Source organism: Malania oleifera, chromosome 4 (assembly GCF_029873635.1).
Source record: "Malania oleifera isolate guangnan ecotype guangnan chromosome 4, ASM2987363v1, whole genome shotgun sequence".
In the NCBI taxonomy this organism is placed as follows: domain Eukaryota; kingdom Viridiplantae; phylum Streptophyta; class Magnoliopsida; order Santalales; family Ximeniaceae; genus Malania; species Malania oleifera.
The window spans coordinates 18,329,694-18,351,444 of record NC_080420.1 but is presented as its reverse complement, the minus strand read 5'-3'; the positions used below and the strand labels follow the sequence as shown (position 1 = coordinate 18,351,444).

Here is a 21,751-nt window from a genome sequence, read left to right as displayed (position 1 = left end):
TTTCTCAAAGGATGGTGTTTAATACAGATAGTAAATTTCAAGGACAAAATTTTATAAGAAGGGGAGAATATAGAGACCCGAAGAATTATGATAATTAAATAATAAAATAAATAAGAGAAAAAGATTTTTCAAAAAGGGGTTTTAGCAGGGTCTCGTTGATGAATGTAGGGTGCTCGTCGACGAATCAGCCTCTTGGGCTCGTCAACGTGGACACGTGTCTCGTAGATAAGAAATTACCGAGAGGGCTGTTTAAGGGCCTGAAACTCGTCAATAAGGAGTAAGTTTTCATCGGAAAACTTCCTTCATGGACTCATCGACGAGGTGACGTGTCCCGTTGATGAATTCGCCTGTATAAATATGCCAATTTCAAGATTTTAGCATAAGAATTTTCAGGAAACCCTTTCTCTCTCTCTCTCTCTCTCTCTCTCTCTCTCTCTCTCTCTCTCTCTCTCTCTAAAACGTCTCCCTCTCCTTCTCTTTAAGTTTTCGGCTTCGTCCTTCGTCAGTTCGATGATCAGAAGCCGGTACACTACTCCTAGGAAGATTCTCTTCAAATCTACTGGAGTAGTTCGTTGGTTAGGCCAACTTGGGCACCATCCTAAAATCTGGATAAGTTGGTTATTTGGGCTTTATAAGCTATTTGGTGTTCTGGACTAAGAAAAATGCTTTAGATAGTATAATATTGAAGTTTTGTTAAGGAAAATGTAATTTCAGGGTATTGTGCAAGGAGCGCGTGGGTGTAGGTTTGAAATATTTTGTGAGTTTCTCAATAAATCAGGTAAGGGGATAAATTAAGTTAGTATTTTTCATGAAATTATTATGAATTAAATATCATTTATTTTCAGGAGGATATATATGATATAGAATTATGTTTGGGAATACTGCCGTTGAACAACAAAATGATTTTAACACTTTTTATATGGAACTATGATTTCATAATTAATTATGAGCTTATAAGACTAAGTACATTTATGTGGCATGAGTATAATATTTCTATGAAAATTATCCTATAATGGAATATTGTGAGTTTTCCAAGATAAGCATGTTACAGTCATTTTCAGGAAAACCCTAAAAAATAGTACAAGAACTATGGTTTTAAAATTATATTGAAAAGTGCAAGAAAGTATGCTTATTAAGTTATGAAATATGTCTACGTAAATGTCATGATTCTTATGTTAAGAAATATGTCAGTATAAATGCCGTGATTCTTATGTTATGAAATATGTCGATGTAAATACTGTGATTTTTACGTTATGAATTATGCAGGCGTTGATGTTGTGAGTACGTATGATATGAAAGAAATTATGAAATATATTTATGTTAGATGTTACTTTGAAATATGATACAGTTATGTTTTAGTATGTAATGTATTATATGTTATCAGAATCCGGATAGCTTAGTTCAATTTTATAAACGACGATACCGTAGCTATATATTTATGATTATGAATATGTTAGTGCTATCACACATTTTATGTAGAGTGTGGAAGATGGCAGTTAATGTGGCTTTATAGGAGTGTCGTAGTTTCCCTAGTAGATTGGCACAGGTGGAACAAATCCATCATACTTACAGATTTATGTTTGACTTAGCATAGTCGGTTAGTCATTGCTAGTTCCCGCCTTCGAGTCACACAACCCTGTCATGTGGGGGGTAAGACATGACAATAACTAACTATCTATCTATCTTGGGTAATAATTCAAGTATGATATGATTATATAAGATGAGTTTTCAGTACAGAAATTTAGTATGTTACGCTATGTTATGATAAATCATGTTTTATTCAGATATGATACAACTATTTTTACTAGTCATGAAATATGTACATATGTATATCACGAAAAATATTCATGTTACCACACACTGATATTAGTTTATCTCCCTTACTAAAAGTTGTCTCACCCCAGTATTACAAACATTTCAAAAAATCCAGATAAGAGGAGCCCCGCGGCAGTAGAAGTGGACTGAACTACCATGTCTGTAGGGTAAGTGTGTGAGTTAGGGTTAGATAGATTTTTGGGTTATGACCCTAGGTTACCTTTTTGGTCTTTTTGGAATGTATGTATATATTTATGACAGATTTATTAGAATTCTGGTATGGTTTCTGATGTTTTTATGACATGTATGTAATTTATGTTTCCCGCTGCTTTGGTATTGGAGTTGTATGATAGAAAGATCCCGGGTACCCATGGGTCCAGGTGAATTACGACTATGACAGTTTAATATAATTATTAATAAAATATATATATATGGTAAAATAGGCAGGTCGTTACACCCTCCTTTATTTTTTTGTTTCATCATGTTTTCCCGACGTATGCGTTCTACTCAATATGAGCCACAAAATCTAACAAAATATATAAAATAGTTATAACTAAAAGCTATATGGTCTTCCCGTTAATATCTAGATATTTTTTGTTACACATAAAAGCCATGTGCTTTAGCTTTAGATAAGCTCAACCAAAGCATACATTTTTTTTAAAAGTTGTTATTTTATTAAATTAATTAAACTCTTACATTTGAAATCAACTTCATATAATGAGGTTGCCAATAATAAAAAAGCTGGTTCATTAATAGAATATATTAATTATTACAGTATAAAGGAAAGACAACTATACAAGGAACCTAGAAAAAAAAAAAAAAATGAAAGCCATGGATAGAGACTGCTACAAATGTAATCCTTGGATTTTAGGGTTTTTAATTGTTGCCAAGGCTTTCTTATATTTTGAGCTTGGGATTGAGTTAGTTCTATGCTAGCTTACGAATGGAATATTATAATTTGATTTGTTAATTTGGACTGAGATTTAGGGTTAAATTTAGAAATTGTTATTTGGGCATGAAAATGAAATAATATTATGAAATTTGATTTGTTTCTAAATATATTGCATTAATTTGCATTAATGTCACGGCCCATTGGTTGTCGTAATTTGCATTTTTATGATTTATTAAAATTTTTTGATTGGTTGTTGTAGATTTTTAAAATTTTGGGTTAATTGCGCATTGACCATATTCATATTTTAAAAAATTATTATTAAATGCGAAAGACCTTTTTTTCAAATTTGAAGTATAGAAAAATAATAATAACTAAAGATTTTGTTCTTTTAAAAAGCATATAGATTTTCTTGTGACCACATAAAAACCCCATTGACCAATGCATATTTTTAAAATTAATGATCATATATGGTGTTTTGAACTTTTAAGTATGTACATTTCTAATGCCATAATTGAATATCCTCTTCAATATCTCTATATTAATTGAAGAAACCATTTTGAATCATTTCTTTGTGTATAATATTCTTAACTTAAAAATTATTTTTTAGTTAAAATATTTTAAAATCAAAAGTGTAATAGTAAATTAGTGAATTATATTTTATTTAAACTTCATCTTTCAAACTTAATACATATCATGTAGTACTTAGTTTGTTCAATTAAGCAAAACTCTTAATTTTGGAATTAGCTGCATAGAATGAGTTTGCCAATAATAAAAGAAAAATATAATCAATCAATAAATTATTTATTTAAAAAAAAAATAGAGAAAACAGAGAAGAAGGCTCAAGTAGTATTTTGTCTTCCAAAGCAAGAAATGGAATATATCCCCTTTTAAGCAAAGAATTACAGTGTAATTTTCAGTGTACCATGCCACCACCCTGAGCCCAAAAGAGGCTTTTAACTTCAGGGATATTGCTCTTGTTGAGAGGCTTCATCCCTTTGTTCCTCTTTTACTAGCTATCCAAACAGGATAGGAGATGAATCACTTCAATTCCTTTTCTTTTCTTTTGTTTTCTTTTCTCAAGTAAAAATTTAAATGATTATTTTAGTCCAAATACAAAAGTGAGAAAATCACGTCTCAAAATTTGTCGAGCACATCAGTACAGGTACACAGACGACAGCTCCATATACTATGTACATTTACCCTGCCACAATACAACCTCTGATAATGTTCATCTCTATACAAACAGCAACACAAGCAGACGAGAAGAAAAATGAAGTTTAGAAAATCATTATCACTTGGGTGCTCACCATGCCTCCAAACACATTCCTGTTACTACCATGAAAATGGAAAGAAGAAAGCATTAACCACTGGCAGTGGTTGTAGTAGACCTACTAGCCCATTTCTCCATCACAGTGCCCGGTGAAGTTGGCAGGTGCATACGCTTCAACAGAACAACATTATCAGATTCTGGCGAAGCCGGTGGTGGAACAACCGGCAATGGTGCCCCAGCTGTGTCATGTGCATCTTCTGTCTTCTCCACATTGCCCTGCTCGCTCTCTATGATCATCAAGACCTTCAAAACCTCGACCATGGATGGCCTTGCTTCCCTGTCAAGTTGCAGACACTGAAAAGCTAATTCTGCAGCTGAAATTGTCATCCTCCTAACTGCTAAATCTGATTCAAACCCGAGGCATGGATCCACTAACTCACCAAATGCTTGGTTTTGGATCTTGTTAACTGCTAAATTAGCCAGATTAATTTCATGGTTTTGCCTAAAAATATCTACAGCTGGCATTGATGAAATGAGCTCAATGAGGACAACCCCAAAACTATAGACATCACTCTTCTCGGTAAGCTGGTAGCATTGGTGATACTCAGGGTCGACATAGCCAGGAGTGCCCTGTGGAGCAGTTGAGACATGCGTGACATCATTTGGGAACAGTCGTGAAAGCCCAAAATCTGCAACCTTGACACCAAAATTATTGTCAAGGAGGATGTTGTTAGTTTTCACATCTCGGTGTATGATATCAGAAGCATGGAGGTAAGCCAATGCACTGGCTGTTTCTATGGCTATTCTCAACCGAACAGGCCATGGGAGCGAGCTGGGTGTTGCCTGATCACCATGGAGATGATCAGCAACTGTTCCTTTGGGAATGAATTCATAAACAAGGAGGAGCTCACGGCTGTAACGCGAAGTGCAACCATAAAGAGTGACAAGATTCTGGTGGCGTAAGCGGGTAAGGATTTCAATTTCATTCATGAACTGCTCAACCCGCTTGTAACTTTTCTCATAAAGGCGCTTAACTGCAACTTCCCGCCCATCTCGGAGTTTGCCTATTTGACCAAAAAAAAAAAAAAAATCGAAGTGTATCACAACGTTGTCGTTTAGCAGTGTCCGAAGTTATCTCGTGCCATATATAACAGTGGAATTTCCTATTTCTTACCATGGTATACAGTTCCAAAACCCCCATCGCCAAGTTCTCTGGCAGGGTCAAAATTATAAGTGGCTTCTTGAAGTTCACTGTACGTGAAGACTGGGACCCCAAAGTAGAAGCAATCCCCAGGGCCTGATTTTGTGGAAGGATCAGGAGGGTTTGTGAAGATGAAATCTGAAGAAGCATACTTCTGCCGGTAACGACGCCAAACGATATAAAGGATTGAGCAAACAATGAGGATGAAAATGGTCGCACTCCCAATACCTGAAGCAGCATATATACAATCAATGTTTTGAGTAATAAGCAGCGAAGGATGAAAACTATGAAGTTGTATAGAATTGAAATACACATTGCTGAGAGAAATTTGATATTACATTTTACATTGGCAAAATACATTTTTGGGGTTATCTTTACATCTTTAGAGGACAAGCCAAAATGTAAAATGGATCTGATCGGATGACAAAGCCCTTAGGGTTATCTTTACATCTTTAGAGGACAAGCCAAAATGTAAAATGGATCTGAACGGATGACAAAGCCCATAGGTGAAATATTTTTTCATGACATCCAATCCAGGAAAAGGAAAAAAAAAAACTTTCCATGCTAGCAATGGAACAGAGTCTCTTCATTTCAGATGTCACACGTAAACACAATCGACTAATTCTGAATACCCACATGCACTTAACGACTTTTCCCCATCCATAAAAACTTGATTGAAGAGGAAAATTACCTGCTGCTAGCTTCAAGATCGATTTTCCTTTACCTGAAAACAAAGAGTTAAGAGGAAGAGGGATGGCAGTGAGTTTAAACATTGAAGATTGGATGCAGATTGCAGAGACGCAATCCACATTGACTGGAAGTACATCAAAAGAGGAATTCAATTAGCATGATACACATAGAAACAAAAAAATGAGTTATCCAAACCCAAAAATGAAAAAGAGAATTAAGCTGAGCACACAAACACATAATCCAAACCCAAAAATGAAAAAGAGAATTAAGCTGAGCACACAAACACATATTCTGCAATACACATGCATATCTAATTTTTACCTACACATCGAACTCTCCCCTTGCTGTCATATTTACACTGGCCTCCTTGATGACGACAATCGATACAATCCCAGGATAATTGTGCTTTAAGATAGAATTCATGAGCTAAAAGTGAAAACGGGTCCGAATAGTTTTTGTTCTGCTTCGCCATCGGAAGCTGAATGACTGAACATTGAGGAGGAACTTCTTTTCGAAAATTATAGGGAACATCATCATATTTGATATCGTAGGCACCGCAGGTATGTTCAAAACGAGTGTGTAGAGCACTATGTAGAGTACGGTTGCATTTAAAGAAAGTCATATTGGGTTCAATTATCAAATTGATTTTAAGAGAGGTGGGCAATTTCAAATTCTCGAAAACATCACACTTGTTGTTTTTCAAGCGCTGTTGAAGCTCTACGTCGTTGATGAAAATGGTGTCATCCTGAGATATGTTCATAACTTGGTACCATTTTCCTTGTTCCACCAGCTGGATCCTCTGGTCTGGCTGTGAACACGTAACTGTCAAAAGCCCGCACTCCGGATCATCATTGATTTTCCTGAAGGGGAATCTGATACTGCCGAGGTTCCCGCACACGAAGGATGAACAGTTGTGGGGCTTTGCAAAGAGAGGAGGCAGAAGATGAGAGAAGAAAAATAAAATGACAAAAGGGGCAGTACCCATCTCGGATTTTCCAACCAAAAACCCAAACAGAAAAAGCACAAAACCCAGAATCAAGTTCTCCAATATAAAACAAGCAGCTTTCGTAATATCTCACTTCTTTTTCTGAGTCGCCGCCACACAATTTATTACGCTCCTTATCGTCTCCACGCGGCAGTCGACTTAGAAATTGCAAATGGGTGGTGTATGCGGAGTGGAGAAGCTGAAGTAAGGGCAGAGTGGGGTCACTGGTAATGTAAAAACTGTATATGGCAATCTGGTGAGAACACCATTTCTTTTTAATTACCGTAATTGCTACACCGTCGGCCCGTCCTGTTTGATCCTAACGCGAAAGACTTGACAGTACCAGTATTAGTGTGCGTCAAGTTTCACATGGCCTTGTGAGCAGTTTCAAAGTATATAATATTCTCTTCACTCTCTCTTGCGCCTACCTAAGTTTTGTGAATGAGTCCCAAATCGGGGGATTGACACGTAAGTTGTCTGACAACCAGACCGCTAGACTCGTCAAAAGCTCTCTATGTTCAAACGCTGATTGAATTTTTTGAAAAGAAAGCTTCGACTTGCATGTAACATCACGGCAGCAACGCAAGCAGGAAAGATGGGAAATCTGGTTTATGGATGACCTCCAGCATTGGAAATTCTCAACGTAAGTTGTGGTGCTGATGCTAACCATGGAAGACTATTAGGGTAGTTTTGTTTTGTGCGAGTGAAGAGGAAGATGGGGTAAGGAAAAGCCGCAACTCCTTCGAGAAAAATTAAGTCCAGCTTTGAGCTCTGGTCGTCTGGATGATCATTGTTTCATGGTTGTTCCCATTCTCCCACAATTTCAGAAAATACAATCGATGGGTTATTCTCTACTCTTCAATATTTCTGGGTAATGCTCTGTTTGGCGTTTCAGTTTCCTCCTTGCACATGTCTTTCATCCCCTTTTCTCTGAGTTCTCACTGTAATCGTAGACTGAATCTGGAATTTTTTAGGAGGAAGAAGACCCAGATTCATCGTCTCGCAGAACAAAACCCAAACCCAAGACCCAGATTCATCGTCTCGCAGAACAAAACCCAAACCCAAACCCAAAATCAAAATACGAACATTTATCTCATTTAGTTCGCCCGAACGCGGATTTTCTGAAATTTCACCCATAACCGATAACCAGAGCGAATCGCCATAATCACTCTCCGAAGGCTGGATAATCCTGTGCTTGTCGCAGAGATTCTAACTCACAACTTTATAGACGAAGAAAGGCGCAGCGTAAGGAATTGAAAATTCATGTGGAAATTGTGCAATTCCCCGGAATTGAGTGGGCGTAAAATGAAAACAAAGAAAAAGAGAATATCAACGCGAAGGTTTGGGGTAGGGGCTAAATTAAAACTCGAAAAACGGAGCGGGGGCCAGTCAAGAATTTAAAATAGTTTATCTTCGTCCGCAATTATTTTTATTGTTGTCGAACGTGTTCCTAATCCAAAGCCAATTTTTTAATATGAAGTTTGACCAAATAGATAATTTTGCTGTCGTGGAAAAATAAAATATTAATTTTTAAATTTATCGTAAAGCATACCAAATGTTTTATAAAAAATTAAGAGATAAATTTCTCTTAGTGAACTTTTCCTTAAAATTTAGAGATATTATATTTAATTTTTAAATTATTTATATATATTATTAGATAAATAAAAAGTTAAGAATTTTTGAAATAGCAAAAAATTTAATTTATTTTTAAAAATATTTTTAAAAAGTCCATAAAATTTATACAAACTAAAAAATAATTTTTTGCATTTTATTTTTTCGGAACCGAGAGAAGCATTTTTAACATTCCACGTATAAAAAGGATTTAACTATTTTAGAGTGGAACAAAATATAATAACCACAGGGCAAGACGAAGGACAAACCTGGGCCCGCATCACGGATCCAAATGGAATTTGGGCCGCTCCTGCAGCCTCAGGCCTGTCTCGCTCATCGTAGTAATCTTATGGCCCAGTAACCAGATCATGTCTTACCACGTGTTTTTGTTGCCATTTTAAACAAAGCTAAAACTTTGTTTGCCCTTCTATTACAGCAAGCCATATATGAATTTATCCATTGTCTGCACCAAGGGCTAGTATTTCTTACCCTATAGTACTGTAACCGCAAGTGTGGCTAAGCAATTATTCAGAATCAATAATGACATATTTTGATTCAATAATTGATTTTTTATTAGTCAATTTGAGGGATGAAGTGTAACAAATCCCCGTTATAGTTGAATAATGAGCAAAAATCAATGGTCAAGAAAGCAGCTAAATCCTCGTACCAATATTATCAAGACTTCTTCGCATTGCATCAAAGAGGAGGAGGATTCCAACCTCGCCAAGCATAAAGAACTCGAGGGCTTGTTGACGGTTAATCATCTCAAAGATTATAAGGATTTGAGATCACTAATGATGGGGGTTATGATGATATTTAGCATACCAACTATGTACCTTGATTATTACACGGACTTAAGGACTTGTTGATTGTTGATTATCTCAAAAATTATAAGGATTCGAGACCACTAATTATGGGGATTATGATCCTAAGCATACCAACTATGTACCTTGATTATTACACAAACTCTATGCACGACTATTTACGCATTATCTTTACCTCAAAGCTCGGCACGCTTAAATGGAGAGAAGTTTATCCAAAACTATCAAACCAAGTGGGAGTCACTCTTTGGTTTGAACTTAATTGGATATAGTAAGATCATAGTTAAGACCAATCAAAGAAACCTTTAGGCTTGGAAAAAAATATAAATTTATTTCCTACCCAAAACAAAGGAATTATTGGCATTAAGTTAACAACATGCTTTGCCAATCTATCGCCTAACCAACATGATAACATTATGAAATGGTGGGTAATCACTAATGATAAGTGTGGGTTTTATAGTATATGTCTGTTGTTTATGGTGTGTGGTTCTTATACTTTGGATTTCATAAACAAAGAAAGAAGAAAAACATAAAGAGGCAGCATTGTTCTCGTCGACGAAAGCAGAAAATGGGTTCGTCGACGAATGCCCTGTTCTCGTCGACGAGTGACCTTCTATGGATTGTCGATGAATCTCGTGTACTTGTCAACGAATGCGCCTGGGTTGCGAGCAGTTTTTCTTTTTCTTTTTCTTTTTTGAATTTGAACGTTAGGTTGGTTGGGTAATTGGTGGGAAACCTCTGAGGGACTGTTGTATATGTCATTCTGGGGATGTATTAACAGATAGAGTGATCATTTGAGAAGTGTATTGTGTACTTTGTAATTTCCTTAGTAAAATTCTTGTGTCATTGCTTCCATGGATGTAGGTTTTGCCGAACCACGTAAATCTTATTGTTGTTCTTGGTGTTTATCACTTTCTGGTTGTGTTTCATTTACTTGTTATATTTATTCTGCTGTACATTTTAATTATTCGATCTATATCACAACAAATTGGTATCAAAGAGATTGTTGTTATGGTATCGAGATCGTCTTTTGCAAAATTTGACATCATCAAATTTGATGGAACTGGGAACTTTGGTTTATGGCAGAGGAGAGTGAAAGACATTATTGTACAACAAGGAATGGGAAAGGCATTACTTAGTATTCAACCGGATGGAATGGATGAGGCAAGATGGGGAGATTTGCAAGCAAAGGCTGCTTTTACAATACACTTATATTTGGCCGACGAAGTACTCTATCGGGTAGAGGAGGAGGATTCTCCAACGGCTATATGGTGAAAGTTAGAGAGCTGGTACATGTCCAAATCTCTTAATAATAAATTTTTTTCTTAAGCAACGTTTGTATTGGCTTAAGATGGTTGAAGGATCAAACTTAAATCAACACATTAATGCCTTCAATCAAATTACTAGTGATATGATAAGAGTTGATGTTAAGTTTGATAAGGCTAACAAAGCTTTGATGTTGTTAAATTTTTTGCCCTCGACTCATACCTATGAAAATTTTGTAACCACTCTTACGTGGGGAAAAGAAACTCTTGATCTTGAAAAGGTAACAAATGTTTTGCTAAATTTTCATCCAAGATTGAAAATATGTGATAAAAGAAAAGAACTTGTGGTAAAGGGTAATAACGAGCGAGGTAAGGGAAAATCCAAACATGGATCAAGTCAGAAATCCTGAAACCAATCCAAGAAGAAGAAAGAAATTTGGTATAATAAATGTGATAAAAAGGGGCATGTGAAACCAGAATGTCCAGATTATAAGAAGGGAAATTCTGAGAAACATGATGGTACTTCAAAATCTGTGAATGTTGTTCAACAAGAAGGTTCAGCGTGTAGTGATGGTGATGTTCTATCAGTTTCAGCGGGGTCAGAAAATCCAACAGACTCTTGAATACTTGACTCGGCCTGTTCATCACTTATAGTTTAGTGAATTTTGATAAGTTCTTATGGGTAATGATGCTTCTTTCAAGATCATTGGCATAATAAATGTAAAGATAAAAATATTTGATGGTGCTATATGAACGTTGTGTAATGTAAGACATATACTAGAGTTGAGGAAGAGTTTGATGTCACTTGGTACTTTGGATTGTAATAACTTTAATTACAAGTCCAGAGGTGGAATTATGACGGTATGGAAAGGTAATCTAATTGTAATGAAAGGGTAGAAACTAGAATGGAATATCTACACATTGTAGGGAATTACCGTTGTAGGTGGAGATGCAACCATAGATACTGAATTAGGTGAGACCGTCTAGTGGCATATGCGCCTTGAGCATATGGGGGAACACGACATGAAAGAACTACACAAGAGAAAATTGTTGAAGGGCTTGAAATCATGCCAACTGGAATTTCACAAGATTTGTGTTCTTGGAAAAAAGAACAGGGCAAGGTTCAGTTCAATTATACACAAGACAAAGGGTATTCTTGATTATGTGCATTCAGATGTTTGGGGTCCGGTTAGAGTTTGCATCAAAGGGTGGATACGTGTATTATGTGAGTTTTATTGATGATTACTCACGAAAGGTCTGGGTTTAGTTCATGCATCAGAAATCATATATGTATGCCAAATTTAAGATTTGGATGGTTAAAGTGGAAAACCTGATAAGGAGGAGAATCAAATACTTAAGGTCGGTTAATGAGGCCGAATACGCTAATTCTCGGTTTATGAAGTTTTGTGTGGAGTAGGACATCAAGAGTCACTTTACAGTTCCCTGAACACCTCAGCAAAATGGTGTGACAGAACGGATGAACCAAGCTCTTTCTGAAAGGGCTCGGTGTCTCAGATTAAATACAGGGCTACCAAAGAACTTTTGGGCCGAGGTAGTAAGTATGACTTGTTTTCTGATAAATCGATCACCAAGGGTGTCACTAGAGGGTAGAGTGGCAAAAGAGGTTTGAACGGGAAGTGTAGTAGACTACTCCGGATTGAAAGTATTTGGGTGTCCAGCCTATGTTCAAGTAGCTAGTGAGGAGAGGTCTAAGCTTGACCCAAAGTCTCTTCGTTGCATCTTTTTGGGATATTAGAGGGTGTAAAGGGATATAAGCTATGGGACTTAGTGGAAAACAATGTGGTGATCAGTAAGGATGTAGTCTTTCATGAGAAGACTATAATGAAGCGTACTCAAAAGTGTGATGAACAAGATCAGGAGCCAGAAAGTTGGGGAAGTGATAAACATGTTGTGCAGGTGGAGTTGGAGGCTCAGGGCAACGTCAATGATCATGGTCCTATGATTGCAGGGAACTTTAGCCCAGGAAACCAGCAAGTCGACGATATTCCTATACGAAGATCCAGATGCACTATCAAACCTCCACCAAGGTATGGATTTGAAGAGTTAGTATCTTATGCTTTCCTTACTAGTTGCAACAATCCAACTACATTTCAAGAGGCAGTGCACGACCAGGAGAAAGATAGATGGATGGACGCAATGATTGAGGAGATGGAATCACTACAAAAGAATCAAAGTTGAGATTTAGTGGAGCTTCCAGATGGGAAGAAAGTGATAGGTTGCAAATCGGTATATAGGAAGAAGAAAACAATTTTAGAAAAGGAAGGAGAGAAATTCAAGGCACAGTTGATGGCAAAAGGATACTCACAGAAGAAAGGGATAGATTATGATGAGATCTTTTCTCCAGTGGTCTGACATACTTCTATCATAATTGTGTTTGGGTTAGTAGCCCATTATGATCTTCATTTAGAACAAATGGACGTGAAGACGGCGTTTCTTCATTATGACTTGGAGGAACAAATCTACATGGTACAGTCGGAGGGATTCATTGAACCGGAAAAAGAAAATTTTTTTTGCAAGTTGAAGAAATCTCTTTATGGGCTGAAATAGTCTCCAAGGCAATGGTATAAACGATTTGATTCGTACATGATCAAGATTGACTACAAAAGATATGAATATGACTACTGCGTATATGTGAACAAGATTGAGGATTGTTTTCTTATTTTCTTGCTATTGTACGTCGATGAGATATTGATAGCTGCAAAAGATTTAACTGAGGTGAATCGGTTAAAGGACCTATTGTATAAGGAATTTGACATGAAGGATCTTGGCTAGACCAAGAAAATAATTGGGATGGAGATTCACCGGGACAAAACTGCAGGGAGGTTATGACTATCTTAGGACGGTTATATACAGAAGGTGTTGGAGAGGTTTAGCATGCCTGATGCAAGACCGGTGTATACCCCTTTAGTGAATCATTTTAAGTTGTCTGCTGCAGATTGCCCAAGTACGGATGAGGAAATCCAAGACATGTCAAAGGTCCCCTATGCTAGTGTTGTGGGGAGTTTAATGTATGTCATGGTTTGTACGAGGCCAAATTTGGCTCATGTGGCGAGCGTGGTTAGTAAGTTTCTCTCTAATCCAAGAATGCAGCATTGAGAAGTCGTCAAATGGATACTCGGATGCTTACGAGGTACATCGGGATGTGGCATCACGTTCGGCAAGTAACAGGGTTGTCCTTCAGTTATGGGGTTTGTTAATGCTGATTATGCTAGAGATATGGATGACAGAAGGTCTAAAACGGGATATGTATTTACCCTTGTAGAAGGACCGGTATGTTGGAAATCCATGGTACAGTCTTTGGTAGCATTATCCACGACTAAGGCGGAATATATGACATTAGTTGAAACTGCAAAGGAAGCCTTATGGCTTACTGGTTTAGACAGAGAGCTGGAGTTTCAGCAAGATGGAGTGGTGCTGCATTGTGATAGTCAAAGTGTCATTTACTTGACAAAGAATCAGATATACCATGCTAGAACTAAGCACATTGATGTGAGGTTCCATAGGATTCGGGAATTGATTGCTTCGGGTGAGCTTGTGTTGGAGAAAGTTCACATGTCTGAAAATGCAAAGGATATTCTGACGAAAACAGTTACTTCTGAGAAATTCAAGTATTACTTGGACTTACTCCATGTCTCCAATTGATAGAAGAGAAACAAACCCAACCAAGCGTTTCAAGTTCAAGGTGGAGCAGTCGGATGTTTTTCGAGATTCTCCTAAGGGGCGTGTAATCGTTAGGGTGGAGATTGTTGTTTATGGTGTATGGCTCTTATACTTTGGATTTCATAAACAAAGAAAAAAGAAAAACATAAAGGGGCAACACAGTACAAACTCGTCGACGAGTGCCCTGTGCTTATTGACGAGTAGATCCCAACAGCAAAAAAATTTCAGAGATCCTGAGATACCAAGAGCAGAAAATGGGCTCGTCAACGAATGCACTGTTCTTGTTGATGAGTGGCCTTCTATGGATCATCGACGAATCCCCTGTACCTGTCGACGAATGCGCCTGGGTTGCGAGCAGTTTTTGTTTTAATTTTGAATTTGAACATTGGGGTGGTTGGGTAATCAGAGGGAAACCTCTGAGTGACTGTTATATATGTCATTATGGGTGTGTATTAACAGATAGAGTGATCATTTGAGAAATGTATTGTGTACTTTGTGATTTCCTTAGCAAAATTCTTGTGTCATTGCTTCTGTGGATGTAGGCTTTGTCGAACTATATAAATCTTATTGTTGTTCTTGCTGTTTATCACTTTCTGGTTGTGTTTCATTTACTTGTTGTATTTATTCCACTATGCATCTTAATTATTCGATCCATATCACAACAATGTCCAAGTTGCTATGGTTAGCCTTTGTATCGGCTTTTACAAAACTAGTTGCTTAGTCAAAAATTATTTGAACTAATTGACTGACGTGAGGGCCAATTATCTAGTTATGATATATTTGGAGAAAACATCAATTTCCTAAAATACATACAATAGGCTTGTATCAAAATAAAGGCATTTGCTCAACAATGTAAAAGGATGTTCAATGAGATTCTAAGGACACATGCCCGAGATATAACCCATAGACCGAGGCATGTACAATGAGTTACAAGTACTCATTTATGAGCCTTAAATGCCATCTTGTATACTCACTCACAAAGGTCACAAACAATGTTAGAAAGGGTTTAGTCATACTCATATTAGCACTCAAAGGAAACCAAGAGATCAACCTCAACTCAAAATATGTGGCATCGCCCATTTTCAATGAGCTAGACATCACTCAAGGCAAAGTAGACATACATCACAGCTAACAAAATCAATTATGCCCATAAAAACTATGCAAGATTTCTAGAGGGCCCAAGAATCTCTAATAACAAAATCAAGCAAAGATAAAATAATAGTGATCTCTTAGGGTTTTATAGGGTACTACAAGTTTAAATTTAAAATATGACTATTATGGATTAGAAATGTAAATGTTAGTGATAAAATTGAGAGATGCTAAATTCCTTAAAATCAAGATAGAAATTGGACGAGTTGCTTATAATTAGTCAAGTAATGAAAAGAAGAAGGATTTTGCGCCATTATTATTATTATTACCATTTGCTTTCCTCTCAACCCCTCTTCCCCTCTCCCCTAGTTCCCAATCAAATCCTTCTTTTCTCTCTCCTTCTATGATTCCTATTTTTCTACTTCCCTCACCATCTTTGCCCCTATCATGCAAGGGCGTCCCTTTTGTTTTTTGAATGAGGTAACTTGAATTCCCACACCACTTCGACACCAAATTTTCCCTACCCACTTTGGGAACTATATGTTGGAAACAAGGCTTGATCCTTTTAATTGAGTTGGTCATACTTGCTTGCATTAACTTGAGCTAGAAATAATCAAGATTGCATTCCTTGTAGCATTAGCCTCAACAATTGATGCAATTGTTTTTGTGGTTGACAACATCATTCACAAGTTAAGTTTCACTTTCTATTTCCCATTGATCTTGCCTATATTTTGCAAAATTTCAATCTAAGAGATACTCTTCCACATTATTTATTTCTAAAAAATAAAAAATTAAGCTACACCCACCCTAATACCAAACAAATGCAAACCAATTCAAATTGAATCTAATATGGTTTGACTTCAATTTGGGTTTTTCTCCAACCAACCTAGTTGGTGCGATTGGAATTTTGAGTTAAACTGAGCTCAAAAACAACCTTGATTATAGTCGCATAAAATTGACAAAATGATATACTTACACTCAACTCAACTAAAAAAACTAGAGCTCAAACCCAATTCAACTCGATTGCATGTTCTTATAAGTAAAGATCAACTTGACTAATTAAACATGATTTGGTTGTAAAAATAACATTTAATAGATGTACAATATAAAATATACAACTAATAAAATTACAAAAAATATTGATTAGTCTCTCAAATAATATTGCAAAACCTTCATAATTTACTTAATTAAATACTCAAACTCAAATTGATCTCAAATAGTTATAAAACGATTGAGTTTAAGTTGCACACAAACCGACTTGAACCACTAGTATCCTTACAAATGAGTGATTTGAAAAACTAATTTTAAGTATTTCACAACATACATGTTACCAAATTTTTTCCCTTACCCCATTCAATTTGGATATATTACCAATAAATAAATTATTCAACAAAAAAATTTCATAATTGCTCCTCTTTTTTATTAAGTAAAATAATATAATTATAAGAATTGGTTTCTTTATTTTCTAAAATTCAAATGTAATCATTAACATCTTCTCCCTCTCAATATATGTTGATTTTGCAAAGCTTTAAATTCTAACGAAATTAAAATGGTGCAATTAGCATCATAAGAGTGCATTATATATATATATATATATATATGCATATGTTTAAAGTGTAATCTTGAAACAAAATAGGCAATAGCAAATAAATTGCAATTGATTACGAATATTAGCGTGCTTCAAAAAACATATGAATATTTGATTTTTTTTTTTGTCGATATCTTTTTTCCTTGAGTTGCAGAGTTGGTCGTGGGATGAGACCATCTTCTATATAGATATATATACATGAGAATCATTTTCGATATTGTCATATCTATGTACTTATCCCCAAATAGTTGACAAACAAAAAGTCATAAACTTAATAGCTAATTTAAATAGACACTTAGAATAAATGCTACAGTCAACCTTGCTTCGCGGCAAGAAACAATATAATGGTTAATTGTTTAAAATGGATAAAATATTTTTTTTAAACTAAATATTTTTTTTGTTGTCTATCAAGCTCTTCAAATTTATTTTTTTTTTAATAAATTCTTCTTTAAATATTGCACACTATACATATATAGGAAGTTGACATTCTATACTTATTATACTAGTCAATAACTTATCTATCCATAAAGAATTATATTTGGTCAATAACTTAGGAATCATATTTACAAATGACCATATAAATAGGAAGGAATTATATCTAATTCGAAGTCCAATAGACAAACGATGCATAATCTTCAATTTGATAAGTAAATAAACAAGAAAGTAAGAAAGACAATAAGTTGGGAATCGAGAAGATGTTATGTCACTTTTTAATGTAAGTGCAATGTAGGGACGAGAGTGGATGGACAAGTGCTGATGTTCATATGATTATATAATGATTAAGAACGAATTAATCAATGCTATGGACATTGTAAATATAATAATAATAATAATAATTCCTTGGAAATTTCTATATAATCATTTTTATTAAAAATTATATTAATTAACTTATTAGAATGGTATGGGTCATACAACTAGGGATATTTTTGTCTTTCTAAAAAAAGAATGCCACCCAATTGAAAATACAAACTATATATACTAGTCATGGATACGCAAGTTACTTGTGCTCCACAATTTTTTCTAAAATTTCATGTTTATCTCGAGAAAATAATTGTGAACAAAATGAATAAAAATTAAAAAGTACGTAAATTTTATTAGAAAAATAGTTATGATTAATTATAAGGACATTTTGAGGTAATTATGGATATTTACAAGAGCACTGTTTTGGAGGAATTATGCATAGTTGTAGAAGAGTCTTAGATACTTTAAAACCCCAAAAAAAAAATATAAGAAAAAGAAAATGAGAATACCAAAGTCGAAGGGATCTCCACAAATAGATATAAGAGATAAATACATAATATAAATTATTAGTTATTAATTTGAAGAAATTGATGTAGTCTTTTATCTATGTATTTTCTTGATTGCACCCTTTAGTACTTTTCTATAATTTATAATTAAAAATAAACTTTTTTAATTAATAAATAAGTTAACAAATAATATTCCTTAAAAAATTACCTATGAATTTATAATCAATCATTTCTCATTCATTATTTTTCAAAGTGTTAAGGCTTAAACCAAACATTTTTGTTTTGGAATAGAGTATCTAAAAAGTAAAAGTTGTCGGGATGAGAATGCTTAGATGAATGAATGATATAACATTAAGAGGTAAATTAAGGAATGAACAAATTCACACTAAATTTGCTGTAATTCTTATAAAAGATAATATAAGGAAGAGAAAACTCAAATGGTATGGACACTTGTAACGTAGGTCACATAGTATACCAATGAGAAAAAATAAGTTAATTAGTGTCAGGAACAGTAAAAGAATAGGGGTAGAGTTAAAATATCTTGAAATGAGATAGTAAGTAAGAATTTAATAATCCTAAATTTGTCAAAAAAAAATAATTATGATCGCACAAATTAGCGAAAAAAGATTAGTATAACTGACCTCACATAATAGGCATTAAGGGTTAGTTTTGTTGTTGTACAAATTTATAATCAATCATTTCTCATTCATTATTTTTCAAAGTTTTAATACTTTAAACAAATACATATATCATTTTATTTTTTGGAATTATAGACTTATTGTCATATTTACCACAAAAATATTCCCAAACTACAAAAACTGCACCATCTTCCTCTCTTTCTAAAATTAGAAGTAATTCTGGTCAAGAGATTTTGAACCCTAAACCTCCCCAAAGAGACAAACAACACCACCGGCTCAAAGTCCAAATACTTAAGGGCTGTTAAAAAAAGTATGAAAATAAAAATTAAAAATTAAAAACTAAAAAATAGAACTAAAAGTTGTTTAGTTAATATTTTTTTAAAATAAAATAAATTTAAAATTTGATTAAAAAATATTTGCACTTGAATTAAATAATAATTATAGAATACGATTAAAATAATAAAAGGAGAAAATAATATTAATTAAAAATATTATAATAAAAAATAAAAATTATTATAATTATTTTATTAATGATTATATTTCAAAATTCATTTTATGAGAACAATTATAGTAAATACAGGGCGAGGACATGAGCATGCACGCTCGCATCCCCACCGTACATATCTGCTGAGTTTATAAATTATTTTTTCAAAAAAAATTAGAGAAAAAAAGAAACTGCATTTATTTGTCTTTTTTAAGGTTATAAAATCAATTAATAATTGAGGAGTGCTTTGCACGATTTTGATTCCGACGGTTCATTTTATTATTTTTCTTCTCTATAAATTGAAACATAATGAACTTTAAACTATTTGGTTCTTAGGTATGTTTTATCTTACTCGTTTTTATTCTATTAAATCCATTCATAATTTCATACCACGATTTAGCTTTGGGGATAGCTTTCAGAACGCCATGATTCCTTTCGGAGTTTTGACCAAAAGGCGGCTCTTAAAAAATTGAAATGACCTCTGCTCTAAATCAACATGGCGCTTCTAATTTCAATTTTGAATAGTGCTTGCCGCCGGCCGGCCGCCGCCGTGTGTGAGAGAGAGAGAGAGAGAGAGAGAGAGAGAGAGAGACTTACTTGGAGGAGGACAACTGATATAATGAGGGCGATCGGGACAGTAACACATGGAACGGTGAGTGACCTCGTCGAACCCGCACCGGCCACCGGTCTCCTCGCACTCGCCGCAGTCAGGCGCGAACCACTTCAACAAGAACCCCCTTCTCAACACCCACCTGTAGTACTCCCACTCCCCCGCCGCTTCCCCGCTCCCGTTTCCGTCTTGCGCATCCACCGGCGCCGCCACAACCTTCCTGCACTCCCTGGACGCATTCCCCAACATCGGATTCTCCCCGAACATCGCCAACACGTTCTCCTTTCCATCCCCACACCCCCTCAGCTCGTACTTCGTAACGTTCCCGCCGGAAACCGCCGGGCAATTGAACAGCAAAAAAAGCTCCCCCTGATCCGGCGCCACCTTGAACTTGTCTTCGACGATAGTTACATTCTCGATGGAACCGGCGGCGCCGCAGCCGGGGGTGGAACTCGAGTCCGCGGCTGCGGCGGTGACAAGAATCGAACTGTTGTGGTAGAAGATCTGATGGACGACGAAATCGCCATTGTTGAGCTTCAGTCTGAAAATTGGGCGGTTGGTGTTATCGCAGGAGAGATTAAAGCTGGGGACACCACAGAAGGGCTCGTGTCGGCCTTGGATCCAAAATGGGTACCTGATGTCATGGATGTCGCCGCAGGATTTGGGTACGCAGGCTTTGAAGTGGAAGTCGTCGGCGCACGAGGATTTTCGGGAGAACAGGAGGAGCAGGAGGAAGACGGAGATGCTTGAGACGACGACGATTTGTGGTTGTGGGACGGTCAGTGCTCTGCGATTGGCGGACATGCTGCGCTAGGATCAAATTATTGAAGTCGTGGAGGAGAAGATTCATACTCACATAAGAGAAGGATAGAGAGAGAGGGTATGATGCGGATATGATATTAAAAAAATATGCTTTAGGGATGATGCATTTGACTTGGAAATTAATTGGGGGGTGGCAGACTTTGTCGCTACGCGTTGAACGGCATGCAGTTCAGAATTGGAGGGGAGAGAAACATTGTGCCTTCACACCTCTGAAAGTAAAATACTGATCTACATATGGCCATTACCAGAAACTGCAGAGAGATCCTTCCTCAGTCGCATAGATTGACCATACCCATGCTTTGCTTCACTATATATATATATATGAACACCCCTTACTTTTTCTCTATATGACAATTCACCTCCTATATTTTTAGAAATTATCAAAAGAACCTCTAATATTTAATTTTATTGATAAATTGAATCTTCCGTCAATTGATTGCATAGTAAAAAATTTAATATTATCCTTAATAGAATGATCTTTCCACTTAATCTTAATAAGATAAAATAAGAAAATAATATTAATTTAATAAATGAAGTTGGACAAGTTGATCGGTTAATTACGACATATTTTAAAAATTAAACTTACAAAACATTCCTAGAGCTAAATCAATTGATCGATATAAGCATGATAATATAATTAAATTATTTAAAAAAATAAAAATTATAAAAAATAAATAATGCTAATAATTCAAAAAATACTTAAATAAATGTATTGTTACAAAATATTTGCTATACACATTTTATGAAAATGAAATGACTATATATATCCTTAACAAATAAAATATAGTTTAAAAAATTGATTTGGATCAGACAATTGATCGAGCTGTGACTTGTTTTTTGGGTTTGCCTGAATATCATATTTAATAATTTAACAATTTGAATAAAACCAGAAAAAGTTAGGTGAATTGTCTCAAACAATTATCAACCAATTAATACAAATTTGAGTTCTCTTTAATTCATTTAGCTAACATTCCATTTTATAGTTTTAATTTATAAATAATGAATTTTGAAATTTTATTTTATCTTTTTTTAACATTATGTT

At 35.3% G+C, this 21,751-nt stretch overlaps 1 protein-coding gene across 3 annotated transcripts; it reads right to left on the bottom strand.

Moving 5' to 3' along the window:
• Nucleotides 1–3,826: 3,826 nt before the first annotated feature.
• Nucleotides 3,827–21,131, bottom strand: LOC131153419 (LEAF RUST 10 DISEASE-RESISTANCE LOCUS RECEPTOR-LIKE PROTEIN KINASE-like 1.1). Of its 3 annotated transcripts, none has more exons than XM_058105704.1 (4): nt 19,875–21,131; nt 5,870–5,902; nt 5,152–5,406; nt 3,827–5,041 (listed from the first exon to the last, which is right to left on the bottom strand). In XM_058105704.1, the coding sequence occupies exons 1-4, from the start codon at nt 20,689–20,691 to the stop codon at nt 4,068–4,070; spliced, it is 2,079 nt and encodes a 692-aa protein (XP_057961687.1). In that variant the 5' UTR covers nt 20,692–21,131; the 3' UTR covers nt 3,827–4,067. The 3 variants fall into 3 exon arrangements, with proteins under 3 accessions (XP_057961687.1, XP_057961688.1, XP_057961689.1); XM_058105705.1 differs by lacking the exon at nt 19,875–21,131 and adding an exon at nt 6,190–8,048 and having other exon boundaries at nt 5,870–5,992; XM_058105706.1 differs by lacking the exon at nt 19,875–21,131 and adding an exon at nt 6,190–8,040.
• Nucleotides 21,132–21,751: the final 620 nt, after the last annotated feature.